Source organism: Megalobrama amblycephala, linkage group LG14 (assembly GCF_018812025.1).
Source record: "Megalobrama amblycephala isolate DHTTF-2021 linkage group LG14, ASM1881202v1, whole genome shotgun sequence".
NCBI classification, from domain to species: Eukaryota; Metazoa; Chordata; class Actinopteri; order Cypriniformes; family Xenocyprididae; genus Megalobrama; species Megalobrama amblycephala.
The window spans coordinates 41,503,429-41,527,968 of record NC_063057.1 but is presented as its reverse complement, the minus strand read 5'-3'; the positions used below and the strand labels follow the sequence as shown (position 1 = coordinate 41,527,968).

The 24,540-nt window shown below is 36.2% G+C and overlaps 2 protein-coding genes across 2 annotated transcripts in view; both read right to left on the bottom strand.

Moving 5' to 3' along the window:
- The window catches only part of LOC125244796 (aerolysin-like protein), a 55,372-nt gene extending 31,361 nt beyond the window's left edge, over positions 1 to 24,011 (bottom strand). The window contains exon 1 of the mRNA XM_048155051.1: positions 23,961 to 24,011. The gene's annotated coding sequence lies outside the window, so the exon portion shown is untranslated. The remainder of the gene's footprint in view (positions 1 to 23,960) is intronic.
- Positions 11,089 to 24,047, bottom strand: LOC125244795 (aerolysin-like protein). Its single transcript, XM_048155050.1, has 2 exons — positions 23,961 to 24,047; positions 11,089 to 12,256 (listed from the first exon to the last, which is right to left on the bottom strand). The coding sequence occupies exon 2, from the start codon at positions 12,237 to 12,239 to the stop codon at positions 11,292 to 11,294; it is 948 nt and encodes a 315-aa protein (XP_048011007.1). The 5' UTR covers positions 12,240 to 12,256; positions 23,961 to 24,047; the 3' UTR covers positions 11,089 to 11,291.
- Positions 24,048 to 24,540: the final 493 nt, after the last annotated feature.

Below are 24,540 nucleotides of genomic sequence, written 5' to 3'. Positions count from 1 at the left end.
AGTTGATTGGTTGCTCCCACGTGTGTACTGTCCAATGGCATTTTACCACTTGATTGACAAATGGATAAAGAAAAGCATTTGGCAAACCGACAAAGAAAAGCAATTGGTAAATAGAGAGAAAAAAAGCATTTGCCAAATTCTTTTTAAAAAGGCGATTTAAATGCGCATTTAAAATTATTTACTAATGTACTTTTTATTGTTTTATTGATCTACGTTTTAAAAAATGAATTACATAACCCGTTTTAAATTTGTCTATTTATTTATACATTCAAAAAAGATTTTTTAAAATGTATTGTTTTATTGTTTTATTAAACTATACTTAAAAACAGTAATTAAATAAACAACTTTAAATATGTCTATTAATTTGCCCATATAAAAGTGATTCATTTATATACATTTTTATGTTTAATTATTAAATTAATTCATTGATTCTTCGTTTTATTTTTATGTGTCACTCAGCAGCGTAGCCAGAAAAGTGACTCTTGGTGTGCATCAGAAAAACTGGGTGTGCCATATTTATTGTCCGATTAATGTGCAACCGGACAAAGTAAATTGTTGTAGGGGGGTCTGGGAGCATCCTCCCCCATTTTCGGGATTTTAACGACGCATTCTGATGCACTCTGACAAGAAAATAATTGGAAAAAACAACATTTGCTTTAAGTAAAAACAAAACAAACAAAAAAATTATTGACGGCTGGGCATTGACACCAATTTCACCAGTGGATTTGATTTTGATTCTGAAGCTTGTGGTTTGATTTTGATTTGATTTCCTTGATTCATTATTGACTAATTTGGGGCCCGTCAGGTACAGCAAATTTCCTCAAAGAAAAAAATCTCTCTCAACTCTGTAAACTATACAGGGAACCACAGCTGGTAGCCTACATCACTATTATATTAAAGATTAATTTATTTGTAAGCTACTTAAATATAAATTACACAGTTTTTATAATAACGTTATAATAAAAACAAAATTATGACAATTATATTTCTACTCATTTTTATATAGACCTAAACATTTAAATGGTGGCTGTCATAAAACAGATTTATACATTCAATATTGAAGCACATGTTAAGCACAAATACAATGAATATGCAATATATTTAGCAAAATGCTCTTCTCGAAGTTCATTTTTGTAGCTGACTGATGCGTTTTTGGACATTGAAGGGCTTTTCTGAGGTAAATGTGACGGTAAATTTGACATTATTACAATATGTTTTAATGACACCTTTCCACAGTTGAAACATGAACATGTAAGATGACATGATACGGATTTTGGTAAGTTCTACTATATCTTGCAACATACCTTTGGATAGGGATGGGTATCGTTAAGGTTTTAACGGTATTACTACTCTTACCGATACTGCTTATCGATCCGGTACTTTAACGGTATTCTTATCGGTACTTTTTGTTTTTTTATATATATATATATATATATATATATATATATATATATATATATATATAAGAGCTGAATTAACTTTGCTTTATATTATATGGTGTCTGCCATTTTTAGTGTTTTGTATAATATACAGTAAGAACTGACAAATACAATAAAACAAAGATACAAATGAAATAAAGTGATTTCATTTGTTCATGAGTTCAGGTAAGTAATATAGGCCTAGCCTATAAAAGAAATTGAAGTAAAGTAACCAAATGTAAAATAACACTGCATGGTTTTCACAGTGTAAATTAATAGATTAATGCTTATTAAATCTAACTATATTCAGATGAAGAGCTGTGAGTGATTTTCTCTTTGCATTTTCTTGTTTGATTAACACTGATGGCACAATCATCAGAAGGTGACTGCTTTCACTTTAAGACAATAGATATAACACACATAGGATTTTCTCCCAGCTGTTCATGTACACTTACGATATAAACTGCGTTTAAGTAGCTAAATCCGGTTATTTTAACATATTTTTGTGTGCATTTGATCGTTTGAACGTGCACCTGAAGTGCACAACGTGTAATATGTTTGTCTATTTGCGATCCGTTTTGGAGCGCGCGCACACAATTCAGCCTGAGGAACAGCGTCTCTTGCGCGGATTAGGCCTACTGTGCTTTCAACGTTTTAAAACGTTGATAATTATCAAACATTTACTGCAATTTAGCAACAGTAAAGACTGGATTTTACAACAATCATCGATTGTGCTGATTCTGACGTTAAGTTTGGGTTTTGGGAGGAATGAACGCGCACAGCTGTGAATAGAAGGTGTGCTAGACGAAACGCGGCTAGTTTTAAATAGTTTTACCTCAGATATCTTCTTTCTGATCCTTGGAAGCCAAAATCGAAATCAAAAATAAAATAAGCATAATATCACATGCCTAAAGTGTAAGCAGACGTTTAATTGTTTAGTTCTCTCCTCCATCGTCACCATTAAACAGGACTTTCATCTGAGCGGCTGCACGCTGTAGCTCCTGAGCACGTGAGCGCGATCTCTCTTCTGGATTGCGAAAGCAAAAATGCATCATACACAAATGTCCTAATATTATTGCATACAGACACAGCTGGCGACTCTGGCGAGATAGAATTCGCAAGATAATGTCTATATAGCAATAATAAGTGTACGTGTATTTTCTTCATAATTTCTCCAGTACCGATATTAGAACCGTTAACGTCAGAGCTCATCGATACACCGGTCTTTCATAATTTAGCCCCGGGGCCAATATAATACCGGGTTTCGGTACCCATCCCTACCTTTGGATGTTCATTCATGTTTATTACATGTGGAGGAGATGGTCTTTTCACGCCCGCTCTGCATGAACTGAAGCGCTTAGCGCTACAAGCCACAGAGAGCCAAGAATGATCGCGACAGCTCGAGAGACGTCTATGCCCAGCAAGCAATAGCCGTCATTTCACCGTCTCGGTTAACTATAGACCCGATATAGTCCGGCTATGTGTAACCCACTTTTAGCCAAAACAATCTTTCATTTGGTTACATGTCGTTTTTGCCAAAATAACTTGCGAGTTGTATGTTATTGCATCATGTAAGTGAAGTCAACAGTGATTACAAGGTGTTTGGTTTCACATCTATGACATGTTATATTGTGTAGGCTGTGCGTAGCCACGATTTAGCTCATAGTCAGACCGGCTATTTGTAGCCCACCTATAGTCAATCCTGATTTATTGTAGTTTTTGGACAGGAAGTGCTTGAGATGGTTGATATCTCATCATGTTCGCAATGTCAATGATTTCTACAAGATTTAAGTGGCATTTCATGACATGGTCTATATGTAGTCACGATTTAGCTCTGAATTGGATAGGCTATGTGTAGTCTGCTTTTAGTCCACCCAGCGAAATCGAGGCAATTTATAGTCTAGTTTTTACGGCTTGGCTATAGCCCTGATTCAGACCAGCAATGAGTGTAACCAAAATAGTGTTAAGTCATTTTCGACCACAAAGCTTGTGGGATTCTTGATATACTTGCATTTATACATTTATATGCAAGTATAATATACATTTATATGCAAGTATATATTTGAAACAGCATATTTTTGCTGTCACACAATCCTACATTCTACGATATCATATATATATATATATATATATATAGATATATAGATATATATAGCTATATATATATATATCAGGGTATAGCCAAGCCATATATTAATTATAATTATATACCACACACATATATGACTGTATTTAATTTTAAGTTAAATAAAAATTTACAATTCTCAACCGCTAGATGGCAACTGTGGCTCTACTGAGACATGACCACTGGCAACGCGAGACTTGAACGTTGACTCTCGATCACTGTTGCCAGATCTCGCGATAAACATTTCCGCATTTTACAACTGTTGGAGACGGAGAGCAAGCAACAGCAAATGTTAAAGCAAATTCTTTCCTGCTTTTGGTCTTGTAAGTATCTGTGTTTTTCATTTTGACATGTGTTTATTATTTATGTACATTATGTGTAGGAACCGTGACATTTTAGCGGGTAACAGTGCAGACTCAGAGTAAAACGTGGTTAGATTAACATACATGCACATGTACTGTAGTGTTTCCTTGTGCCCTAAAACTCTGTAATTATCTAAATACAAGGGGGTAAACATGAAACCTGTGCACCCTACTATTATTTGTTATGGAAGCCTAGTATATCTTTTAATCTTTTGATCATTATGAAATAAAAATATGAGTTTTTGATTTGGCAAGGCAAGTTTATTTTGTATAGCACATTTCAACAACAATGTTCAAGGTAATTCAGAGTGCTTTTCATAAAACATGGAATTTATGGAACTGAAAATTAATCAGGTTGTTTTATAAACCAAAAAAATATTGTTAACATTTTTTATTTAACTTTTTTTTTGTCAATGTTATTTTTTTTTTGTCAATATATTTTTATTGTTACACGTTGTAATTTTCTTTTAATGTTTATTTGTATTGTATTTGTAATTTTTTTTTTTTATCATTGTGCATTATCTTGAGTTCTTTTTCTAAATAAAACCTTTTATATTTAATTTGTTTGGACGGATTGTCATTTATGAGAACCTGTTATATTTAAGTGAAAAGAATCCTTTAGCCATTATTTAGTTGTCTATTGCATGTATAGATGTAATCATTCATTAGTAGTGTAATTGATGACTAGTCTATTTTTAGGTTATAGATAGACGTCTATTAGATTTTCACTGACAGCCCCAATTTTGCCTTATTTTAGCCTAGACCCGTATTAACCGTCTTTTAAACATATATATGTAGTTGTCTAATAGTCGTCTAATTGATGACTAGTCTACTCTTGGGTTATGGTTAGACGTCTATTAGATTTTCACTGACAGCCCAAATTCAGCCTTATTTTAGCCTAGATCCATATTCACCGTCTATTAGACATATATATGTAGTCGTCTAATAGTCGTCTAATTGATGACTAGTCTATTTTTGGGTTATGGTTAGACGTCTATTAGATTTTCACTGACAGCCCAAATTTTGCCTGGTTTTAGCCTAGACGGCCGGGCTATGTTTTGACGGCTATTAGACGTCTAATAGACATAAAATTGCTTGCTGGGTGGTCTCACTCCAGTCTATGGGAAAGTAGCCCATTTTTACCACAACACTGGTAAGGCTTATTCAGATGTTCTCATTCTCTGAATTATAATTATTATTATTATAAAAATAAAAACAATTCAGAACTGAATTAAAATATAATTATATTTTAAATGTGACACACATTTTTTTTCCCCTACAATTGCAACAGTGTTTACAACAGCAAGACCACTTTAGCCTGTAAACTTAATAATATCTCTCTGGAAATAAATGTAAAAATATCAATGTCAATATAAAATGAATAATATACCTGACCTGACATCAAAGTGCAGTGTGAAGGAGATGTGACCCTAGTAGATTTCAGGAAAAGGTATGAAATGTCCTTTTGTGTTTGTGTGTGTGTTCTGCAGTGCAAAGAAAGGATAAAAAAACAAAAAAAGAAGGAGCTGCTTGAGGCAGCAAAAGGCAGTGGATCCCTATCCAGCTGGTTCATGAAGAGCACAACAGGTAAGAATAACACATGTAGCCTGTCATTTGTTTACATTGCAAAGGTGTTCAATTTTAGACAACAACTACAAAAGTAATAATAATATTAATCACTATATTCCAGTGTATCAGTTGTTTAATGTTTTGTATCAATATTTAAGGTGGACTTATTGATTAGGTGCAAGAGTAGTAGTGATGGTTAAAATAATAGATTAATGCTGAAATAGTAAATTGTGCCTTGTTCCTAGATGGACAGAGAGTGGAAAGTAATAGATCAGATGAGGAGTTGGAGATAGAGGAAGAAAAAGAGGGAATGTAGAGGCACAAGTGACAGAAAGAGAGCAGGGAACAGCAAGCCAGGAGACAAAGGCTGGTGAGAAAGTGGAAAATGTAGAGGCACAAGCAACAGAAGCAAGTTAATGCTTTTTTTTATCAGATAATAAAACTATATTGTACTGTACGAAACATGGGCCACGTCGATTTTACTATAATGTTTTCTATAGTTTTTACTATAACAGCTGTTCTTAATTATTCTGTAAAACAGAGAAGAAAAAGCCATCAGGTTGGGACAACTTAAGACAACTTAGTTTCTAATCGCAGAGTTATAGGAAAGAAAATATTTTTTTAACTTTTAAACTTAAAATTGTCTTTCCCATTCTGTTTCTTTTTCAAAACTGCATCACAGCATTTGCTGCCGTATCAATACATAATCATCCATATCGATACGCGAATTAGCAAGGAATGCATCACAATATATTGCTGTATTGATATTTTGAGCAGCACTATTTAAAGCCTTGTTCCATGTGCCCCTTTTATACTTTGAGCACCTGCCCCTCGAAAGGTCTCTGCACGGCCCTGTTCTGTATTATCAGCACAAGGAAGACACAAGTGTAATAAAAATAAATTTTATTAACAAAAAGATAAACAAGAATAACTAACACAACTACTAAATGAATACCATGAATGATAAAGGAATAAAGTGCTTAAGATACATAGAATACAAGTGATTAAGTTGGGTGTGGCTATGGAAGAGTTATGCTATCTTATGGAAAGATAAACTGTTTCTCTGAAAATAATAAGGTGTAAAACTTTATTATGCAACAAACAAATAAACGAGAGATTATTTGTTATTAACTAACATCAGCTATATTACATCTAATGGGAATTAGGAAATTATATACTGATAATATACAACAATGCCAAGGTCTCTGGAAAGAGGTTTAGTTAAGTGATATTTACGTTCCACTTGGTTGAGTCCAATGATGGTGACGTCTTCCACTGGTTATGCTGGGTGACAATGCAGTGGAGAAGAGCCAGAATCTATTTCAACAGTCTTGAACACGAAGCTCTGTGGGATGCTGATCTCCTGGAGTACCAAAGGGTCCTAAAATCTGGAACATGCAGATGAGGCCCTGGTGTAGGTGCAGAAGGTCCTTAACAATCTGGAACACGCAGACGAAGGTACCTTGGATTGAAGGTTTGCTCTCCTGAGCTTAACCTTGTTGCAGATGTCATTACTGTCTCGCTGGACGGAAACTCTGAACGTAGTGTTTGTTGATGTCTCTTTCCTCACAGGCTAGAGGCTTAGAACGTGGTCGTCTCTGTTGCTGCCTCACAAGCTGTAGACTCAGGACCTTTGTTGTCTCTCTGGATGGACCAGAGGCTCAGGACGGTGTTGTATCTGTTAGAATCTCAGCTTCGCAAGCCGGGACTCAGAACGGTGTATCCGTTGTCTCACCCAATGGGAGACTCAGAACCGTTTATCTGTTAAAGTCTCGCTCCTTACAGATTTGAGACCCAGATCGCTATATCTGTTATGTCTTTCCCCTTTGACGGGCAGACTCAGAACAAGGAATGTCTGTGGAAAGGGTACCTTTATCCCTTTCCGATGAGGAGGAGATTGCAATTTGGCGCTTCTCCATTCGAGTGCTGTGATTGGCTGCTGGCATCAGAGGGGACACACAAAGTGTGGCCCACCCTTCTTTCCCCTGTGGAACTCATTTGCATAAAGCAAGGAGTTGGAAGTCTTTATAGTGTCTTTAACTCTCTGGAGTCTGGAAACGCGCCGGTGCGTTTTGCAGGATTTTTTTCACATTGCAGCAAAACAGACTTAAAATACTCCGTCATTTTTTGTCATAGAGACATAAGTAATATATCAATTGAAACTATAGAATGTCTTTTATTTGTGTACACTCACAATGTAAAACACAATGTAGTGCTTTTTGTAAAATAAAGAAAACTAACATGATGCGTGATCTCTCGTCTCCCTCTGAACGAAGTCCAATCTGATAGTTCTCAGAAAATGAACTGTAACTTAGTGAATACTAATGACACAAAAATTAGACTTATGTCTAAAAAAACATTGAAATGTCAGGTTTTAAATCGTGCAAGTCAAATCGAAAACAAATATTCTCTGTTTATGTAATCTGTATGAAAAGAGAGCCATGTCAGAAGTCCGTGATTCAGCTCATTATCCGCTAATGCGGCCACGCCCACGGATGGAGCGCTATTCAGAAGGCAAATTCAGTCAATACATGCATACATCGTCTAAATTGTGTATTTATTATCTTGAAAAGTGTTTATCTGGATGTTATAGCGATCTCTGGCCTCTGTTAGTTCCTGGAATGTCACATGGTGTCTGTTCTTCTTTAGATAAATTTGTGGACTAAAGGTGCACAGAGCGCCCTCAGGCTGCAAGTATGAATTGAAAACACAGTATCCAGCGTTCATAGTGATGACAATAAATATTAAATAAATATTACTCCTCTGTATAGAAAATTGACATAAACATATGAGAATCCATCAATATTTCTCCAAATGTGCATGCTTTTATGCTAAAAGACTATATGAAATGCCACAGAGGTAACATAATTGTTCAGACACTTTGCATCACAGAAATACATTATATTTTAAAGTATATAATAGAATACCATTATTTTAAATTGTAATAATATTTCACAGTATTGCTGTTTTTTCTGTATGTTTGATATACACCATGATGAGCTTGAGACATGATCACAGAGGGTTTTTTCACAGCCTACCTGTCTGAAAGAGCTCATCATTTATGCAGGTCATTACAGGTCATTATGCGATTCTTTTGTCTTCTCAGGTGTAAATGACCCATTATTCATGATGATTCACGCCTCCACGCATACTGTGTTTCTTGACAAAAAGTGTCTTACAAAAACTAAATCAATATATTGTTTTATATGAACAAGTAGGTAGGATAATTTTTACATAATTTTGAAGCAAAAACTCTAGTCTACAATCTCCAATACCCAGAAGTCTTGTGAACACAGATTTAATATATTTTTTTGGTCTTATTTCAGTGACTTAAGTTTTTTGTTTTTTCAATAACCACGCATAAACGTTATTCCTTCATAAACACAAACATGTACATACATGTTCCTCACATATTATTGTAGCCTAGTTTGTGCTGAATACAGTGTAATGACACTTTTTCCATTAATATGTTTATGAACAACTTAAAAAAAGCACAAATGTCAGGGCATGTCAAAACTTCTCCAGGCCCCAAATCAGCCTCAGACTCCAGAGGGTTAAAGTTTACCAATGCATTTCTCACTTTCCAAACCACCACCAGAATACCTTTGGCAATATTCAAAACAAATAGAGACTAAACATGATGGAAAAAGACTGAACTGTCATTCAATTGTACATTAACAGAATTTGTGTCAGATGTTGTACTACAAATAGCTGTCACTGAGAATACTTATTTCTGTGAATAAGTATGAAATGGATGTGTAGTTTGTATCAGTTATAAGGTTTTTCAAACATAGTTTTTGAATGGATTTGGATGGATCTCTGTGATCTCTCTTTGTTTCACCCATTGCTGCTAAGGTCCCGAGGAATTTTTATGGTGGTCTGTGGCCAACCTTAGGAAGTAGTCTCTAGATGGGTGAAGGGCAGAAACTGCCTGTGGACCAATGAGAAGTCCTGTCTTTCCCAGGCTTGGTACAAGAGGTCTTCCTCTTGCCCTCTAAGAGCGGTCTGGATGTTGTCCTTACATCTTTATCTGATGCCGTTGGACAGTTTGTTTGTGTTAGTCCACCAAGATCCAATCAAAATGTAGCAAACCTTTGTACGCTGTTACGGACAGAGAGGGGCCTGGCCATAAACTGGGCCCTGGAATGTGCTGTTCACTACACTGTGTCCACTGTCCCTGTTTACCAAGGGAGAATGCCTTGGCCCACTTTGCTGCTTCCTCCTGTCTACTTGTTTCCTCTACCACCATCTTCCTCTGCTCTGGTGCTATGGATTTGTTCCACTCTGGACAGCTTGTTGTTAATCCAAGGCCTCCTCTTCCTTGCTGAACACACCCCACAATGTCTGCATGCTTGATTGCTGCTATCGCCTTTTCTACTGCACTGGTTGTGGCCTCTAGCCCAGAAAAGGTGTCTTTAAATTGGTTGAAAATGTTCTGATATTTTATTATTGTCCTTTATAGTTCTGTTCTTTTACAGTTTAATCTGTTTGAAACTTTTGTTTACTCTATACATTTTTATTGTTTATTGTATTTAAATGATTTTTTTTTTTTTTTGGCATTTGCTTCTTTCCAGTCTTCATGAAATTTCACAGCAGTAGGTCACACAAGTTTACATGGTAATTCAATAAGGGCCATATTTCGTGTAACAGATAATTTCACACAATATACTTGTATAATTGTGACTTTGACTCCCACTGTGATGTACACAAATTTTGCTGATAATTTTCTTTGTTCAAGTGGTTTTCTTAACTCTTATCTTATCTTTCTCAGCGTCGTGCATTGCTGCTGTAACATCTGTAACCATCCCTCAAAACTGCAACTAACATTCTGTCACTTTCCATTTTACCCATGTATGTGTGGTTGTGTGTATGTGTTTGTTTAGATTAGTTGTGTTTGTGATTTAGTTAATAAAACTTTTGCACAATACTTATTTGGTTCTTATTCTCTGCTTGCAACAGGGTCAACTTAACGATTCCTGGTCTTGTTACACACTCTACACACTGTACATGCTAATAAACAATTATTTTTTTGTGGCCATGAAAAATTCACTTCTCTTAGAATTAATGAATAATCCAAAGTGTTGAATGAAAGGATTGACTGTAATATTAATTTAGCTACATCAGATTAATCAGATTAACTGATCCAAATATTCATAATGATTAATTATTAATATTTCATCTAATATTTCCGCTAATTTGCTACACTGATTTACTGCTGCACAAGTCCTCAAATATCTATCTAGCTTGTTTTTTTAAAACAAGATAATTGTGAGTTTCTCGCAATTCTGACTTTATCCTCACAAGTGTGAGTTCATATCACAATACTGACTTTATAACTCCCAATTGCTCAAAACTTGACTCAAAATGTAAAAGTTAACAGGACTGTAAACAAATGAACAACCTGAATTGCTTCTTTTCAGAAATGTGGCTTGATATCATTCAATTGTCAAATCAAATAGAAATAGCACATTAAAGTTACAAGTTAAAACTATATGATGTAACCACTTTTTGTGTGAATGTACCAGTCTGGTATAAGGAATATTTTTGCTCATGTAGTCGAAAAGTCCACTCCACTCAATTGAGAAAAGTTTTTCAAGGAAAGACTGCTTGTAACACAGGTTTTATTTAATAAATTGTCTTTTTTTATTATTAAATGTCATTTAAAAAAACGTTACAGAACCTGTTTCTAGAGGTTATTTTAAAGTGATTACACAAAGTGAATTACAGTTGGCCTAAATGTAAAACAACTGATACATGATTGACAAAATTAGAAGTAATCAAATAACTTGTGTGTTACATGTGCAATCTGTCTTAACATTACAGAGGAGATTCCTTAGTCTCCACTTTGATATCAGTGTAATTGACGCCTCTGTATGTGCCCTCAGTTTCGTACTGTAACACACTGCCATTCTTGCAGGTGATCTTCACTGTGCCAGTGTAAGGCATGTCAAAATTGGCTCTTCCAATGGTGATGTTAACTTCCACCTTCTTCCCTGGTGGCACATCGACATCAGTAGACAGAGTTTCGGTTCTCTCATCTGTCTGCTCCCGACTGTAAGTGCCTTCAAATCCAACGCTGACACTGTATTCTCCCTTAACTTCTGCAATCTCTGGAACCCCAGCCTTCACTTCCATATTCCGTGTTGCTGTTAAACTTGCTTTCAAAGACCATGAAGATATTTGAGTTACTTTCTTTGAGGATATAACTTGTTGTTTTTGAGTGACAGAGGAGTCGTTCTTGTAAGTCATGGATTCGACTGATTCTACTGCCACCTTTGGTATCAGTTGGTTGATAGTGGGATAGTTGACATCGGTGAGAACTGTTGATTGAACTGCATTGAGAAACATGAATCCCATGCAGTCGATGTCGACACCATCTCTTCCTACAACTCCCAAACAAAATCCAGAGCCGACATCCATGGGATATTCTTTTTTTAAACCCCAGCTTGTCATCTGTGCAGAGAATTCTCTCCCAAGACTGGTTGTGAATTTGATAGCTCCAAGACGTGTTCCTGCTCCGTTCCCCCACAAGGACAGTGAGGCAAAACACTCATCAGGCTGGAACTTGAACTCTTGATGATCTCCAGCTGGTTCTCCAAACGTTTGATCTCTCCCATCTGAAAGCCAAACCCTGACAGCCTTCACCTGCCATCCTCCAACCCAAACCCAAATCTTCTCTAAACTGGCACCGTTGTTCTCACCAGTAAATGAAAATGGACCGCCTCCATCTCCTCCAATTAACCATAGAGTTGTTGGCTGGGACATCTTTGAATGAAATGGATCTGAAAATAATATCATAGATTAGAATTAGCATCAGCTATATACTTTGTTGCAGTGTTTCTCACCCCAGATTGTGGAGACACAACAACTGTACATGTTGGATTACTTTTTTAACTGACCTGTCCATTTCTGGTCTTCAGGTCTCTACTAATAAGCTGTGAATTGAATCAGGTGTGTCTGGATAGGCAATCAGGCAAAATGTGCAGTTCCCTTTCAGTCAGTCACATTCAATGTCAGTGACGAATTGGGATCTCACCTGAGGGCCTAATGACCTTTGAGTGTAAACGAAACAAGCCAATCCATACCGGCATGGAATGGAACAATTAAGCAATGAGAATGGTTGATGAACCGGTATGAACTAAAATGTGCTTTTAATATACTATCTCTGTATTTAAAAAATTTATTTAGATACTACTTATAGTGCATTTGAACCCATAGTGTACTACAAGTGGTAGCTAAATATATTTTTTAAATACAAAGATAGTATTAAAAGCACATTTTAGTTCATATTTCATAATGTCTCAAAATAGCACAGTTGAGTACACTTAGATGTTCTTAAGATTATCTTAATTAGTACTAAAGAAGAATTTTTAGTATATTAAGTACAAAATTAGCGCGCGAAAATAGAGCACTTTAAGTACATTATAGAAATTTACTTTTTTTTCACCTGGGTGGTAACAACATCTGATTTCAAAACGGTTTTCACAGGCTGAATCTTGAGTTCATAAGAATAATACCTAATTTATGATGATTACTAAAATATGTGATATGGAAAAAAGGCAATAAATAAAATGAGCACCAAACGGTGACACTTAAAGGGTTAGTTCACCCAAAAATGAAAATTCTGTCATTTACTACTCACCCTCATGCCGTTCCACACCTTTGTTAATCTTTGGAACACAAATTAAGATATTTTAGTTGAAATCCGATGGCTCTGTGAGGCTTTCATAGGGAGCAATGACATTTCCTCTATCAAGATCCATAAAGGTACTAAAAACATATTTAAATCAGTTCATGTGAGTACAGTGGTTCAATATTAATATTATAAAGCGACGAGGATATTTTTAGTGTGCAAAAAAAAACCTAAATAATGACTTATTTAGTGATGGCCGATTTCAAAACAATTCTTCATGAAGCATCGGAGCACAATGAATCAATGTATCGAATCATGATTCAGATCGCGTGTCAAACTGCCAACGGCTGAAATCACGTGACTTTGGCGCTCCGAACAGCAGATTTGATTATAAATATTATTATAAATAATAATATACCAGAATGTTTAAATTCCCATAAATTTTACTTCCCATAAAATTCATATATTAACAAATGCCTCAGTCAGGGCATTTGCCCAGCGGTCTTTAAGCATGCTACTGTTTTTCCATTGTTAAAGAGGCCAAATTTGGCAATAGAGGATCCTGATAACTTTAGACCCATTTCTAATTTACTTTAAGGTTTTAGAAAAAGTAGTTTTTAAACAGTTACAAGCACACATTACTGTGAATGCAATAGATGAGCCTTTTCAGTCTGGCTTCAAGTCCTGCCATAGTACTGAGACAGTGCTTGTTAACCCTCTGGAGTCTGAGGCTGATTTGGGGCTTGGAGAAGTTTTGACATGCCCTGACATTTGTGCTTTTTTCAGTTGTTCATAAACATATAAATGACAAAAGAGTCATTACACTGTATTCAGCACAAACTAGGCTACAATAATATGTGAGGAACATGTATGTGCATGTTTGTATTTTTGAAGGAATAATGTTTATGCGTGGTTATTGAAAAAACAAAAAACTTAAGTCACTGAAATAAGGCCAAAAAAAGTATATTAAATCTGTTTTCACAAGACTTTTGGGTATTGGAGGTTGTAGACTAGCGTTTTTGCTTCAGAATTATGTAAAAATTATGCTGCCTACTCCTTCATATAAAACAATATATTGATTTAGTTTTTGTAAGACACTTTTTGTCAAGAAACACAGTATGCGTGGAGGCGTGAATCTGCATGAATAATGGGCCATTTACACCTGAGAAGACAAAAGAATCACATAATAATGACCTGAAATGACTTGCATATTAATGAGGCCTTTCAGTCAGGTAGGCTGTGAAAAAAACCCTCTTTAACCCTTTAACACGTACGATCACACGGGTGTGATCAGTCTTGGCTGGCCCCAGGAGCGTACGATCACACCGGTGTGATTAGAACGTTCAGTGAATTACGTGATCAACTGCCAAATTCAAATGTGCGTGCGCGCTTTAACTGGCGCTAAACCAGAGACGGACACGCGCAGCGCTTTTCATATATCACATATATGCAGTGTTTTCAACCAAATAATGTTCATTTCAGGTTTCAGACATTTAAATACACATGAGTACTAACAAAACAATATATTTAGAGTTTGTAAAATACACAATGATGTCTATAGAAGCGGAAATAACAACCCTTTCCATTATAACTTGACCACACGTTTAATTCATATCAGACACATTGTGAAAGTAACTTAAAAGCTTACTCTATTCTTCCCCAGTTCACCGGCACACTTACTTTCATGTATTTCGGGAGAAGTGGAAAAATTCACGGGTTGTAAATCCAACAGATCTGATTCTCTGCGCGGTGCAAACTAACATGGCGGCGCCCATCGCTCATATGGCTCAACTAACGCGATCGTTATAAAGGTTTTTATACAACAAAACACATCCACTTGCACATATTTGTCAATCGGAATATTAGATATTTCATGCTATAGTTAACAAATTTGTGAATATTTTGAATAAAAAAAGAAAAATTAAATGAAAGCAGATCATCATTCATACAGTGCTGCGGTGTGTCACGTAACAAGCAATGACGCGTCACCATGGAAACCATAAAGTGATACGTTCTAAATAACGGTCGCCTTAAAAAACTCACGCTGGGGGGTCAGCCAGAATATTTGAAACTTACGTGCGAAAGGGGTAATAATGTCTCAGCTCATCATAAACAGCAATACTGTGAAATATTATTACAATTTAAAATAATGGTATTCTATTATATTCTTTAAAATAAAATGTATTTCTGTGATGCAAAGTGTCTGAACAATTATGTTACCTCTATGGCATTTCATATAGGCTTTTAGCTTAAAAGCATGCACATTTGGAGAAATATTGATGGATTCTTAAATATTTATGTCAATTTTCTATACTGAGAAGTAATATTTATTGTCATCACTATGAGTGCTGGATACTGTTTTTTCAATTCATACTTGCAGCCGGAGGGCGCTCTCTGTACACCTTTAGTCCACAAATTATTCTAAAGAAGAAGAGGACATTTCAGGAATGGTATTTTCAATTCATACTTGCAGCCGGAGGGCGCTCTCTGTACACCTTTAGGCCACAAATTCATATAAAGAAGAAAAGGAACTAGGAACTAACGGCATGTCTTCTAGAGATCGCTAACCATTGCTTTAACATCCAAATAAACACTTTTCAAGACAATAAATACACGATTGAGACGATGAATGCATGTATTGCCTCTGTATTTGCGTCTGAATAGCGCTGGCTCCGTGGGCGTGGCCGCATTAGCGGATAATGAGCTGAATTACAGACTTCTGACATGGCTCTCTTTTCATACAGATTACATAAACACAGAATGTTTGTTTTCGATTTGACTTGCACGATTTAAAACCTGACATTTCAACATTTCTTTAGACGTAAGTGTCATTTTTTTGTCATTAGTATTCATAAGTTACAGTTCATTTTCTGAGAACTATCAGATTGGACTTCGTTCAGAGGGAGAGGAGAGATCACGCATCATGTTAGTTTTCTTTATTTTACAAAAAGCACAACATTGTGTTTTTACTCTGAGTGTACACAAATAAAAGAAGACATTCTATAGTTTCAGTTGATATTACTTATGTCTCTATGACAAGAAATGAAAGTATTTTAAGTCTTTTTTGCTGCAATGTGAAAAAAATCCTGCAAAACGCGTCGGCGCGTTTTCAGACCTCAGGGAGTTAAAGCTGCAGTCCGCAATTTTTCCTCTTTGTCGCTATCTCTTGTTTGAAACCTGCAATTGCAGTCATATGCGGAATAGTTATCTGTATGTGCGTTGTGCCTCGTCACAGCTCGTCAGCACGGATGAATCTAATGTTTGCTGTCAGTCACCGCACCGGTGTGGATACTGAACTTCAGAATCACAGATTTTACGTCTTGAAAGTATGACCAATATAAGAATTTTCACTGGAAAATATCATCTGAACAAGTAAGTAACATTTCTGCCACTTTTGTTCTGACCAACTAGGGTTGTACGATTTATCGCAAATTTATCGCACGCGATTTGGCAAAGGCTGCGATTATTTCATGCGTAGCATGTCAGAGTTGTACGGCTCTGTGATCAGTAGTAAATGCTTCTCCATCTGAAAGCCAGAGGGCGCTCTCAGGCAGAAACTGCAAATATGCTTAGCTGCCTAAGTAGAACACGCGTCATTCCAGGAAATCCTATACAATCGCTGTAGCTGAATAAACAGAAGATTGAAACGTTTTGATTGATTAAACATGATTAATAAACATACGACTGCCATATTCTGTGTAAGAAGCCACTTCATCTGACAGAAGGATGCTCAACTGTCGTTATGAAGTGAGTTTGGAGTAACATATTATTAAATGTTTTCTTTTGTTGGACAAGATGTTAATAAATCCTTCTCATGTCTGGAAAGATGTTTGACGCGTGTTGTTTTTTCAAATGCACATTATAAGCGATTCAAACTTTCAGATGTTTTCAGATGGATTAGCATTTGGAGCCATAATTCATTGACAAGCCACGCATAAAAAAATAATTGCAGCTATGCGATATCATAATTGCACTAAGACAAATCGTTTAAGCGCCATTTCAATGGGTTTTTTCAAATCGTACGATTAATCGTGCAGCCCTATGACCAACTGAGGAAAATGGCATTAGGCCTACAATGAAATTGCACTGCCAATGATGATTAAAAACGATCGCTTAGCTCGGATCACGCCAAACCGTGCAAATTATTATTACTGTTATATTGTTCTCAAATTGTTAATGTTAACAACATCAGCATTACTATGACAATGTGTATATTAGCATTACCTGTAGATTTCAATTTCTGTAGCCTCTCCACAGTCCAAAGTGTTTTGCTTTTTGACTACGGGTGAATCTCCATCTGTCACTGATGATTGTCCTTTGGGTCTTTCTGGATTACAATCCGCCATCAAAATGATAAGTTTAATTATTTCAGCTGCTGTGAGAACAGGCTATAAATGATCCGCAACCAGTAGCATCCTCACGTGATAAAACCGATTAGCCTGGACTCCTTCCTTTCTTTTTACGGACATGACTTAATGACGTACAGAGGAACTGCTGCATGCTCAAATTTCCCGCGGAAATCCACCATGTCGATCTTATTATAAAACATTATTACAAGCTTACCGTTGTATATCGAGCTAAGATAATGAGATAGTTTTGAATACTGGCTGGTTATGTACTTGCTCAAAAATTTATTACAAAAAAAGTTACGGACTGCAGCTTTAAAATGCTTATAATTTAGTCCAGACTTACTTTACCTAACCTAAGAATAATAAATAAATAATAAATAATATGTAACTGTAAAGGTCAGATGTGTCTGAGAAGTTAGCTTGACCACTAAGCATATTTTGCTGGTAATTTTCCACCTGACAACAGGAGGATGTGAAATGAATAAGATCATTATTAAGGGTGTCAAGTGAAGGCATCTTGCCTCCGGGGAGTGTTGACTGTTTTGATATAATGTTTCATTTGGCCAGTGGGAAAAGGGTTGACCATTAATTGGCAGAAGGCCCATGAGACATTAAGTCAAAAGATGTACAGTAGTTGGCAGTCAGCCACCCTTACAAAGAAAATTATCTCTTACATAGTCAACACCAGCAGTTTAATTGGTGAAGTGACTGTGGTAAAAATGGTGGGGAGTACTTGGGAGACTCCAGAAAGAGAAAGGGAGGAGAGCACCTGTAAATGAGACCATGGAAAAGAACTGTAGGGGTGGATCTTACACTATTTTAACAGACAAGAAACATTTATAAAAACTGTGCCCTGGCTAGAGATTCAGATGTGGAGCTAGCATCTCACTTTGTTGCTTGTCAATAAAGTTAAATTCTTGGGACCTGGAACATTGACTCTGAGAGTTTTTCTTTGAGACCAGAACTGAAGGGATAAAGAGACATAGAATTTGCCACAACAATCCTTCCAAATGTGTCTGACTGCATCCCGCAGAACGACAAACTACGCTCCAACAAATTATGCCCCCTACCTCAATTTATGCCCCCTACAATGAAACAGCCATTTGGGGTGTCAGGTAGGTTTCAGGTAAGGTTTAAGTTTGGGGGTAGGCTTTTAGTTATAGGCTAATTACCATGGGTCTGTATTAATTTAATTGCATTATTTATTTTATGTTTTACTAACAGATTATTCATACTTCATAAGATTTGAAAGGAATATAAGTGAGTCTTAAAAACATTTCATACATAAAACATAAAATAATTTCAAAAGATTTAGTCAATGATATCCATGCTTGTTTCTTCACAGGAAGCATAACTTGTAGAAGCTGATATAACTTGAAAGGGTGTGGTATGTTGTACTGCGGGATGCGGACAGCAACGCAAAGTTGATTCTGCGCTAATTTAATCAAATATTTAATGTTTTTTTAAAAAAAAATCATTGTAGATTTATGAGAATCGATAACATTTTTGACTAGATTTTGATACAAATGTCTTGTTAATGTTTTTCAGTTTTTCAATAACAGAAGAATATAAAAAAGTATGGATTGAGGTAAAAGGCACCCCTGCTGGTGGCACTAAAAGGCACAGTAATTAACATGATAATAAATAGCTGGCTGACATTTCCATTTGTTGATATGACATGGTTAGATTCAGATATTAAATGTCATATATTAAGTTGGCTGTCCACCTTAGAGAAAATTACCATGTACACTATATTGCCAGAAGTATTGGGACACCCCTCCAATCATTGAATTCAGGTGTTCCATCACTTCCATGGCCACAGGTGTATAAAATCAAGCACCTAGGCATGCAGACTGCTTCTACAAACATTTGTGAAAGAATGGGTCGCTCTCAGGAGCTCAGTGAATTCAAGCATGGTACCGTGATAGGTTGCCACCTGTGCAATAAGTCCATTCGTGAAATTTCCTCACTACTAATTATTCCACGGTCAACTGTTAGTGGTATCATAACAAAGTGAAAGCAATTGGGAACAACAGCAACTCAGCCACAAAGTTGTAGTAAAATCACAGAGCGCGGTCAACGCATGCTGAGGCACACAGTGTGCAGAAGTCGCCAACTTTCTGCAGAGTCAATAGCTACAGACCTCCAAACTTCGTATGGCCTTCAGATCAGCTCAAGAACAGTGCGTAGAGAGCTTCATGGAATGGGTTTCCATGGCCGAGCAGCTGCATCCAAGCCTCACATCACCAAGTGCAATGCAAAGCGTCGGATGCAGTGGTGTAAAACACGAGCCACTGACTCTAGAGCAGTGGAGACGTGTTCTCCGGAATGAAGAATCACACTTCTCTGTCTGGCAATCCGATGGACAAGTCTGGGTTTGGCGGTTGCCAGGAGAACGGTACTTGCCTGACTGCATTGTGCCAAGTGTAAAGTTTGGTGGAGGAGAGATTATGGTGTGGGCTTGTTTTTCAGGGGTTGGGCTTGGCCCCTTATTTCCAGTGAAAAGAACTCTTAATGCTTCAGCATACCAAGATATTTTGGACAATTTCATGCTCCCAACTTTGTGGGAAGAGTTTGGGGATGGCCCCTTCCTGTTTCTACATGACTGCACACCAGTGCACAAAGCAAGGTCCATAAAGACATGGATGAGTGATTTTGGTTTGGAGGAACTTGACTGCACAGAGTCCTGACCTCAACCCGATAGAACACCTTTGGGATGAATAAGAGCGGAGACTGTGAGCCAGGCCTTCTCGCCAACATTACTGCCTGACCACACAAATGCACTTCTAGAAGAATGGTCAAAAATTCCCATAAACACACTCCTAAACCTTGTGGAAAGCCTTCCCAGAAGAGTTGAAGCTGTTATAGCTGCAAAGGGTGGGCCAAGTCCATATGAAATCCTACAGATTAAGAATGGGATGTCATTAAAGTTCATGTGCTCATAAAGGCAGGCGTCCCAAAACTTTTGGCAATATAGTGTGTATGATGAAACTATCGTATTTAAAAATATATATTGGAGATGTTTGGTTCTTGAATGAATCGTTCTTTTGAGCCGGTTGAAACCAGTTCATAGGAAGTAACTGGTAAAGGCGGTTCACTAATCAAACTTTAGTTCCGGGTTGATGACGCAAGACACACAAGCCAAAGTAGCACGTCCAACTCAAAAAGAACCGATTGAGCCGGTTCAACGAACTGTTGAAGTTTTCAGAGGATTACCGAGGAGTCTGATGAGTGAGTTGACTCAAGCCTGAGGCACATACTGGAAATATGCTTATTATGACTACTATTAAATAACATTTTATCAAAACCTGCAAATAGCTTTTTGTCAAGAGATGTAAATAAATATGGTTTATTATACATGCAGATTATAACTTATGTAAAATCAATGAGTTTACTCTTTTTGTATTTTAAAGGTTCTCTAAGCGATACTGAGCGGAGTAACTTCCTGTTGACGTTCGAAGTGTTGTCAAACAAAACAGAGGCTAGCTAGACCCTCCCTCCTCCTCCTCCTCCCCCTCCCCTCCGTGCTTCCTGAAACAGTCATGAACGCGCATTTAAAATCATTCTTGTCGGTTATTGGCTGGAGCATGTTTATTATGATTCGCGGTCCAGGCTGCACCAGTTTATTTTTATTGCCGTTTTCGGAGCTTGTGGCGACTACAGAGACCGCGTTTTTTACAGTGTGTTCAGGGGACAGGCAGCTAGCGGATAGTAAGGAGATGTTTGCCGTATGTGACAAAAAATGTTTTGGCCTAAAAACGCGTGACATTGTTTAGAGGACCTTTAAAATACTAAAAAATACTTTTATAAGGGAGCATGAAATTTCTTCGCAAACCTTCTATCAGTTGGCCTATTTGATCGATCCCTTCACCATTACCATTTGATAGCAACAGCTTTTCTCTGCCCGAGTCATGCAATAAATCTGACATATGAAACCAGTTAAAGGCACAATATGTACAGTAGGATTTTTGGATTAAAATATCCAAAAACCACACAAAAAATATCAAAAAACCACTTGAACAATGTTATATATTTTTTAAATATATATCCAAAAACCACTCGAACAATGTTATATATTTTGTTGACTTGTGTACTGGTGGATCCAAAATGGTCAATATTCATATTCATGCATTTTATTCATATTTATGTTAATCACTTATGGCTTATGATTTATCAATTTTACTTTTGATTTCATATATTTATGTACTCCTACTTTATATACTAATTCTCATCATATTTTCAAGTATTTACTTTGTTATTGTACCATTATGGTCATACTTTGGGTGTCTTTAAGAGTATGTATGCTTGTTATATTTAATTGTTCTTCAGGTGTTCCAATGTGACAGGTCATGTTGACACGATTGTGCAAAATATGTCTCTTTCTATTTCAGCTGACATGCAATAATGTAAGATTTGCAAAATCCCCTTAAGGGAAAGGGCCTATTTCTATTTTCATCTATTTTAACATCTGACTAGTCTATGACATAATGGGTAAATCCATTCCACCTTTTCTGATTAGAACAAAACATGAGTTTGAGTGGGATGTAAATTTCCTATTCTTATGGTATAAAATGGACTGAGTCGTTGATAGGGGGGCTTTTTCTCCTTTGCTCTTCTGCTTCTTCTCTCCTATCTGCAAATGTATTAATTATTGTTCCTTCTTTCGGTATATTCTGATCTTCATCTATTAAATGCAATACTCTGGATTTTACAATACTCTAAATTTTATTATTAACTATTAATTACTTCTTTCTGATTGTTACTTTACCTTTTGGTTTTATTAAATATTTTCATTATCGATTCAAGTTTGCGTGTGAGGCTAAATTTAATTGCAATGAATACAAATTTTTCTTCAACGTCATCAACTGCCTGGATCTCATTTTCTCAGTTTTTGCATCATGTACTTACATTATCCCAAAAGTTTTCAAGAAATTTTAAATCCAGAGAAATAAGCTATTTTAACCAGGACACGGGCCATGTCTGTGCTTCACCTATCAATGACATCATACCCGTGTTACCCTCAGTTTCTGGTTTCATTTTGTAGAAACCATGGAAACACCAAAGACGCATTATATTCCTCATCTGTCTAATAAAACATATTAGATGTTTTATTAGACAGATGAGGAACTGTTTGGATTCATTCATCGACTGAAACTAATCAGGTTATATAGCTTCTTGTTTCTCCAAAAAAAGCAGAAGCGGCGACTGTGGCATAATAAAAGTTCCGCTGCTCTCGAGACATGTGTCACGCTCATCTCTAACGAGCAATCACTCCAGCGGTCTCGTTCAGCTCCAACATCACTCAGTCCTGCGCTGCTTCATATTACAATAACTTTAATAATCTCATTCATAAACATGATTTCTGACCGAGTCTCATCCCAATTCTTTTCCACTGGCTGTAGACATGAAGACAAACACATCCCATGATTCCACAAAATCAAGGATAAGTGACTGAATAAAAGTGAAAATTTACATATTGTGGATTTCACAGATCAAATATTCACATATCCCTGTGATCTCCCAGATGAAGGTTAGTTTTAAAGTAACCAACAGTTTAATTTTTAACAGTTTGCGAATGAATTATAATTATATCCTAATTTAGTTACTTGGTGTTTGGTAACGAAGGGCCTACTTTGCATCAGCAACACTGACTCAATGACAAACAAGTCATTCATATGAAGACGACTGATGGCACTTGTATTATTCATAACAACTAGTTTCTAACTAATTAATCATTTGATTGTTAATCATAAATATAGGGGCTGCTGCTCGGTATAATAGTTTAAGAACATTATGTAAATTGGTAAACTATTTAGCCTAGGCTACTAAAAGGAACACCAAAACTTAACATCTGTTCTGAACTCAACAAGTCTGGGCAAACTACTGAGTAGGCCACATTTTTATGATGTCATCATGTAGATTTCTTACAAAGTATTTTACAGTATTTTAAAACTACAAAAATACAAAACACTAAAGTATTTTGATGCAAAATACACAGCCATTTTCATCAACCCTATCAAATACAAATTACAAATTTTTATTTTGTATTTGAAATACGTATTTGAAATACATGTATCATAAATACTGCCCATCCCTGGTTGACACAAATGACTTTTTTGTATGTTTCATTTATATAACATGACATTGAGTGACATCATAGCATGAAGATGTCAAAAAGCCGATTCATAGGATATGAATCAACTTTTTGAACCAGTTCATTAAGCCGAACTGTCCGAAAACAACTGAAATGAATCAGACTTAACATTACTAATATATATTAATTTCATATAATAAAATATTGTATTTATTTCTTACTACCAACTATATTTAATTGTTATGGCAACTCATTCAGTGCTTTCAGAAAAAGCATTTTTATCTTTTTCTTAAGGTATGCCTTTAGCCCCTTTGTACCCTTTGAAATGCCAGAAAATTGGGTTGGATAATCTCATGCAAAGTATTAGAAACTGTTAGCTACATCTTGCCTGTGAGAGAAAGCGTACTTACATGGATGACTGCAGTCTGAACTTCTTCTCAAGAGCAGCTGGTCTGGTCAAAGCTGGAAAAGTGAGATGTGTTTGGTCAGGCTGCTGCTTAAATAGAGCGCCAAAAAAGGACAGGCAGTACCTAAAACACACCCTGAGTCAGTGAAATCAGCTCCTTCCACCTCTCACTCACAATTAAACACAATCTTTTTAAAGATGCATGTGAAAGACTGTAGATTTTGCTTGTTAATAAAATTGCACTAAAAAGCATGCATAAGTATGTACATGTGATTTTTTTTTTTTTTTTTTTTTATGAATTTGCAAACATTTCAAACAAACTTCTTTCATGTTGACATTATGGGGTATTGTTTGTATAATCTGGAGGAAAATATTGAATTTAATCATTTTGGATTAAGGCTGTAACATAACAAATTGTGGAAAAAGTGAAGTGCTCTGAATACTTTCCAGATGCACTGCATATGTGCGTTTTTTTGTTGAGTATCATATTTATACATCAGGCTTTTATGGCTCATACAGTATATAAAATTCATCGCAAATCAATGATAATTGAGAGATGGACAAATAAATGTTCCTCAAAAGCC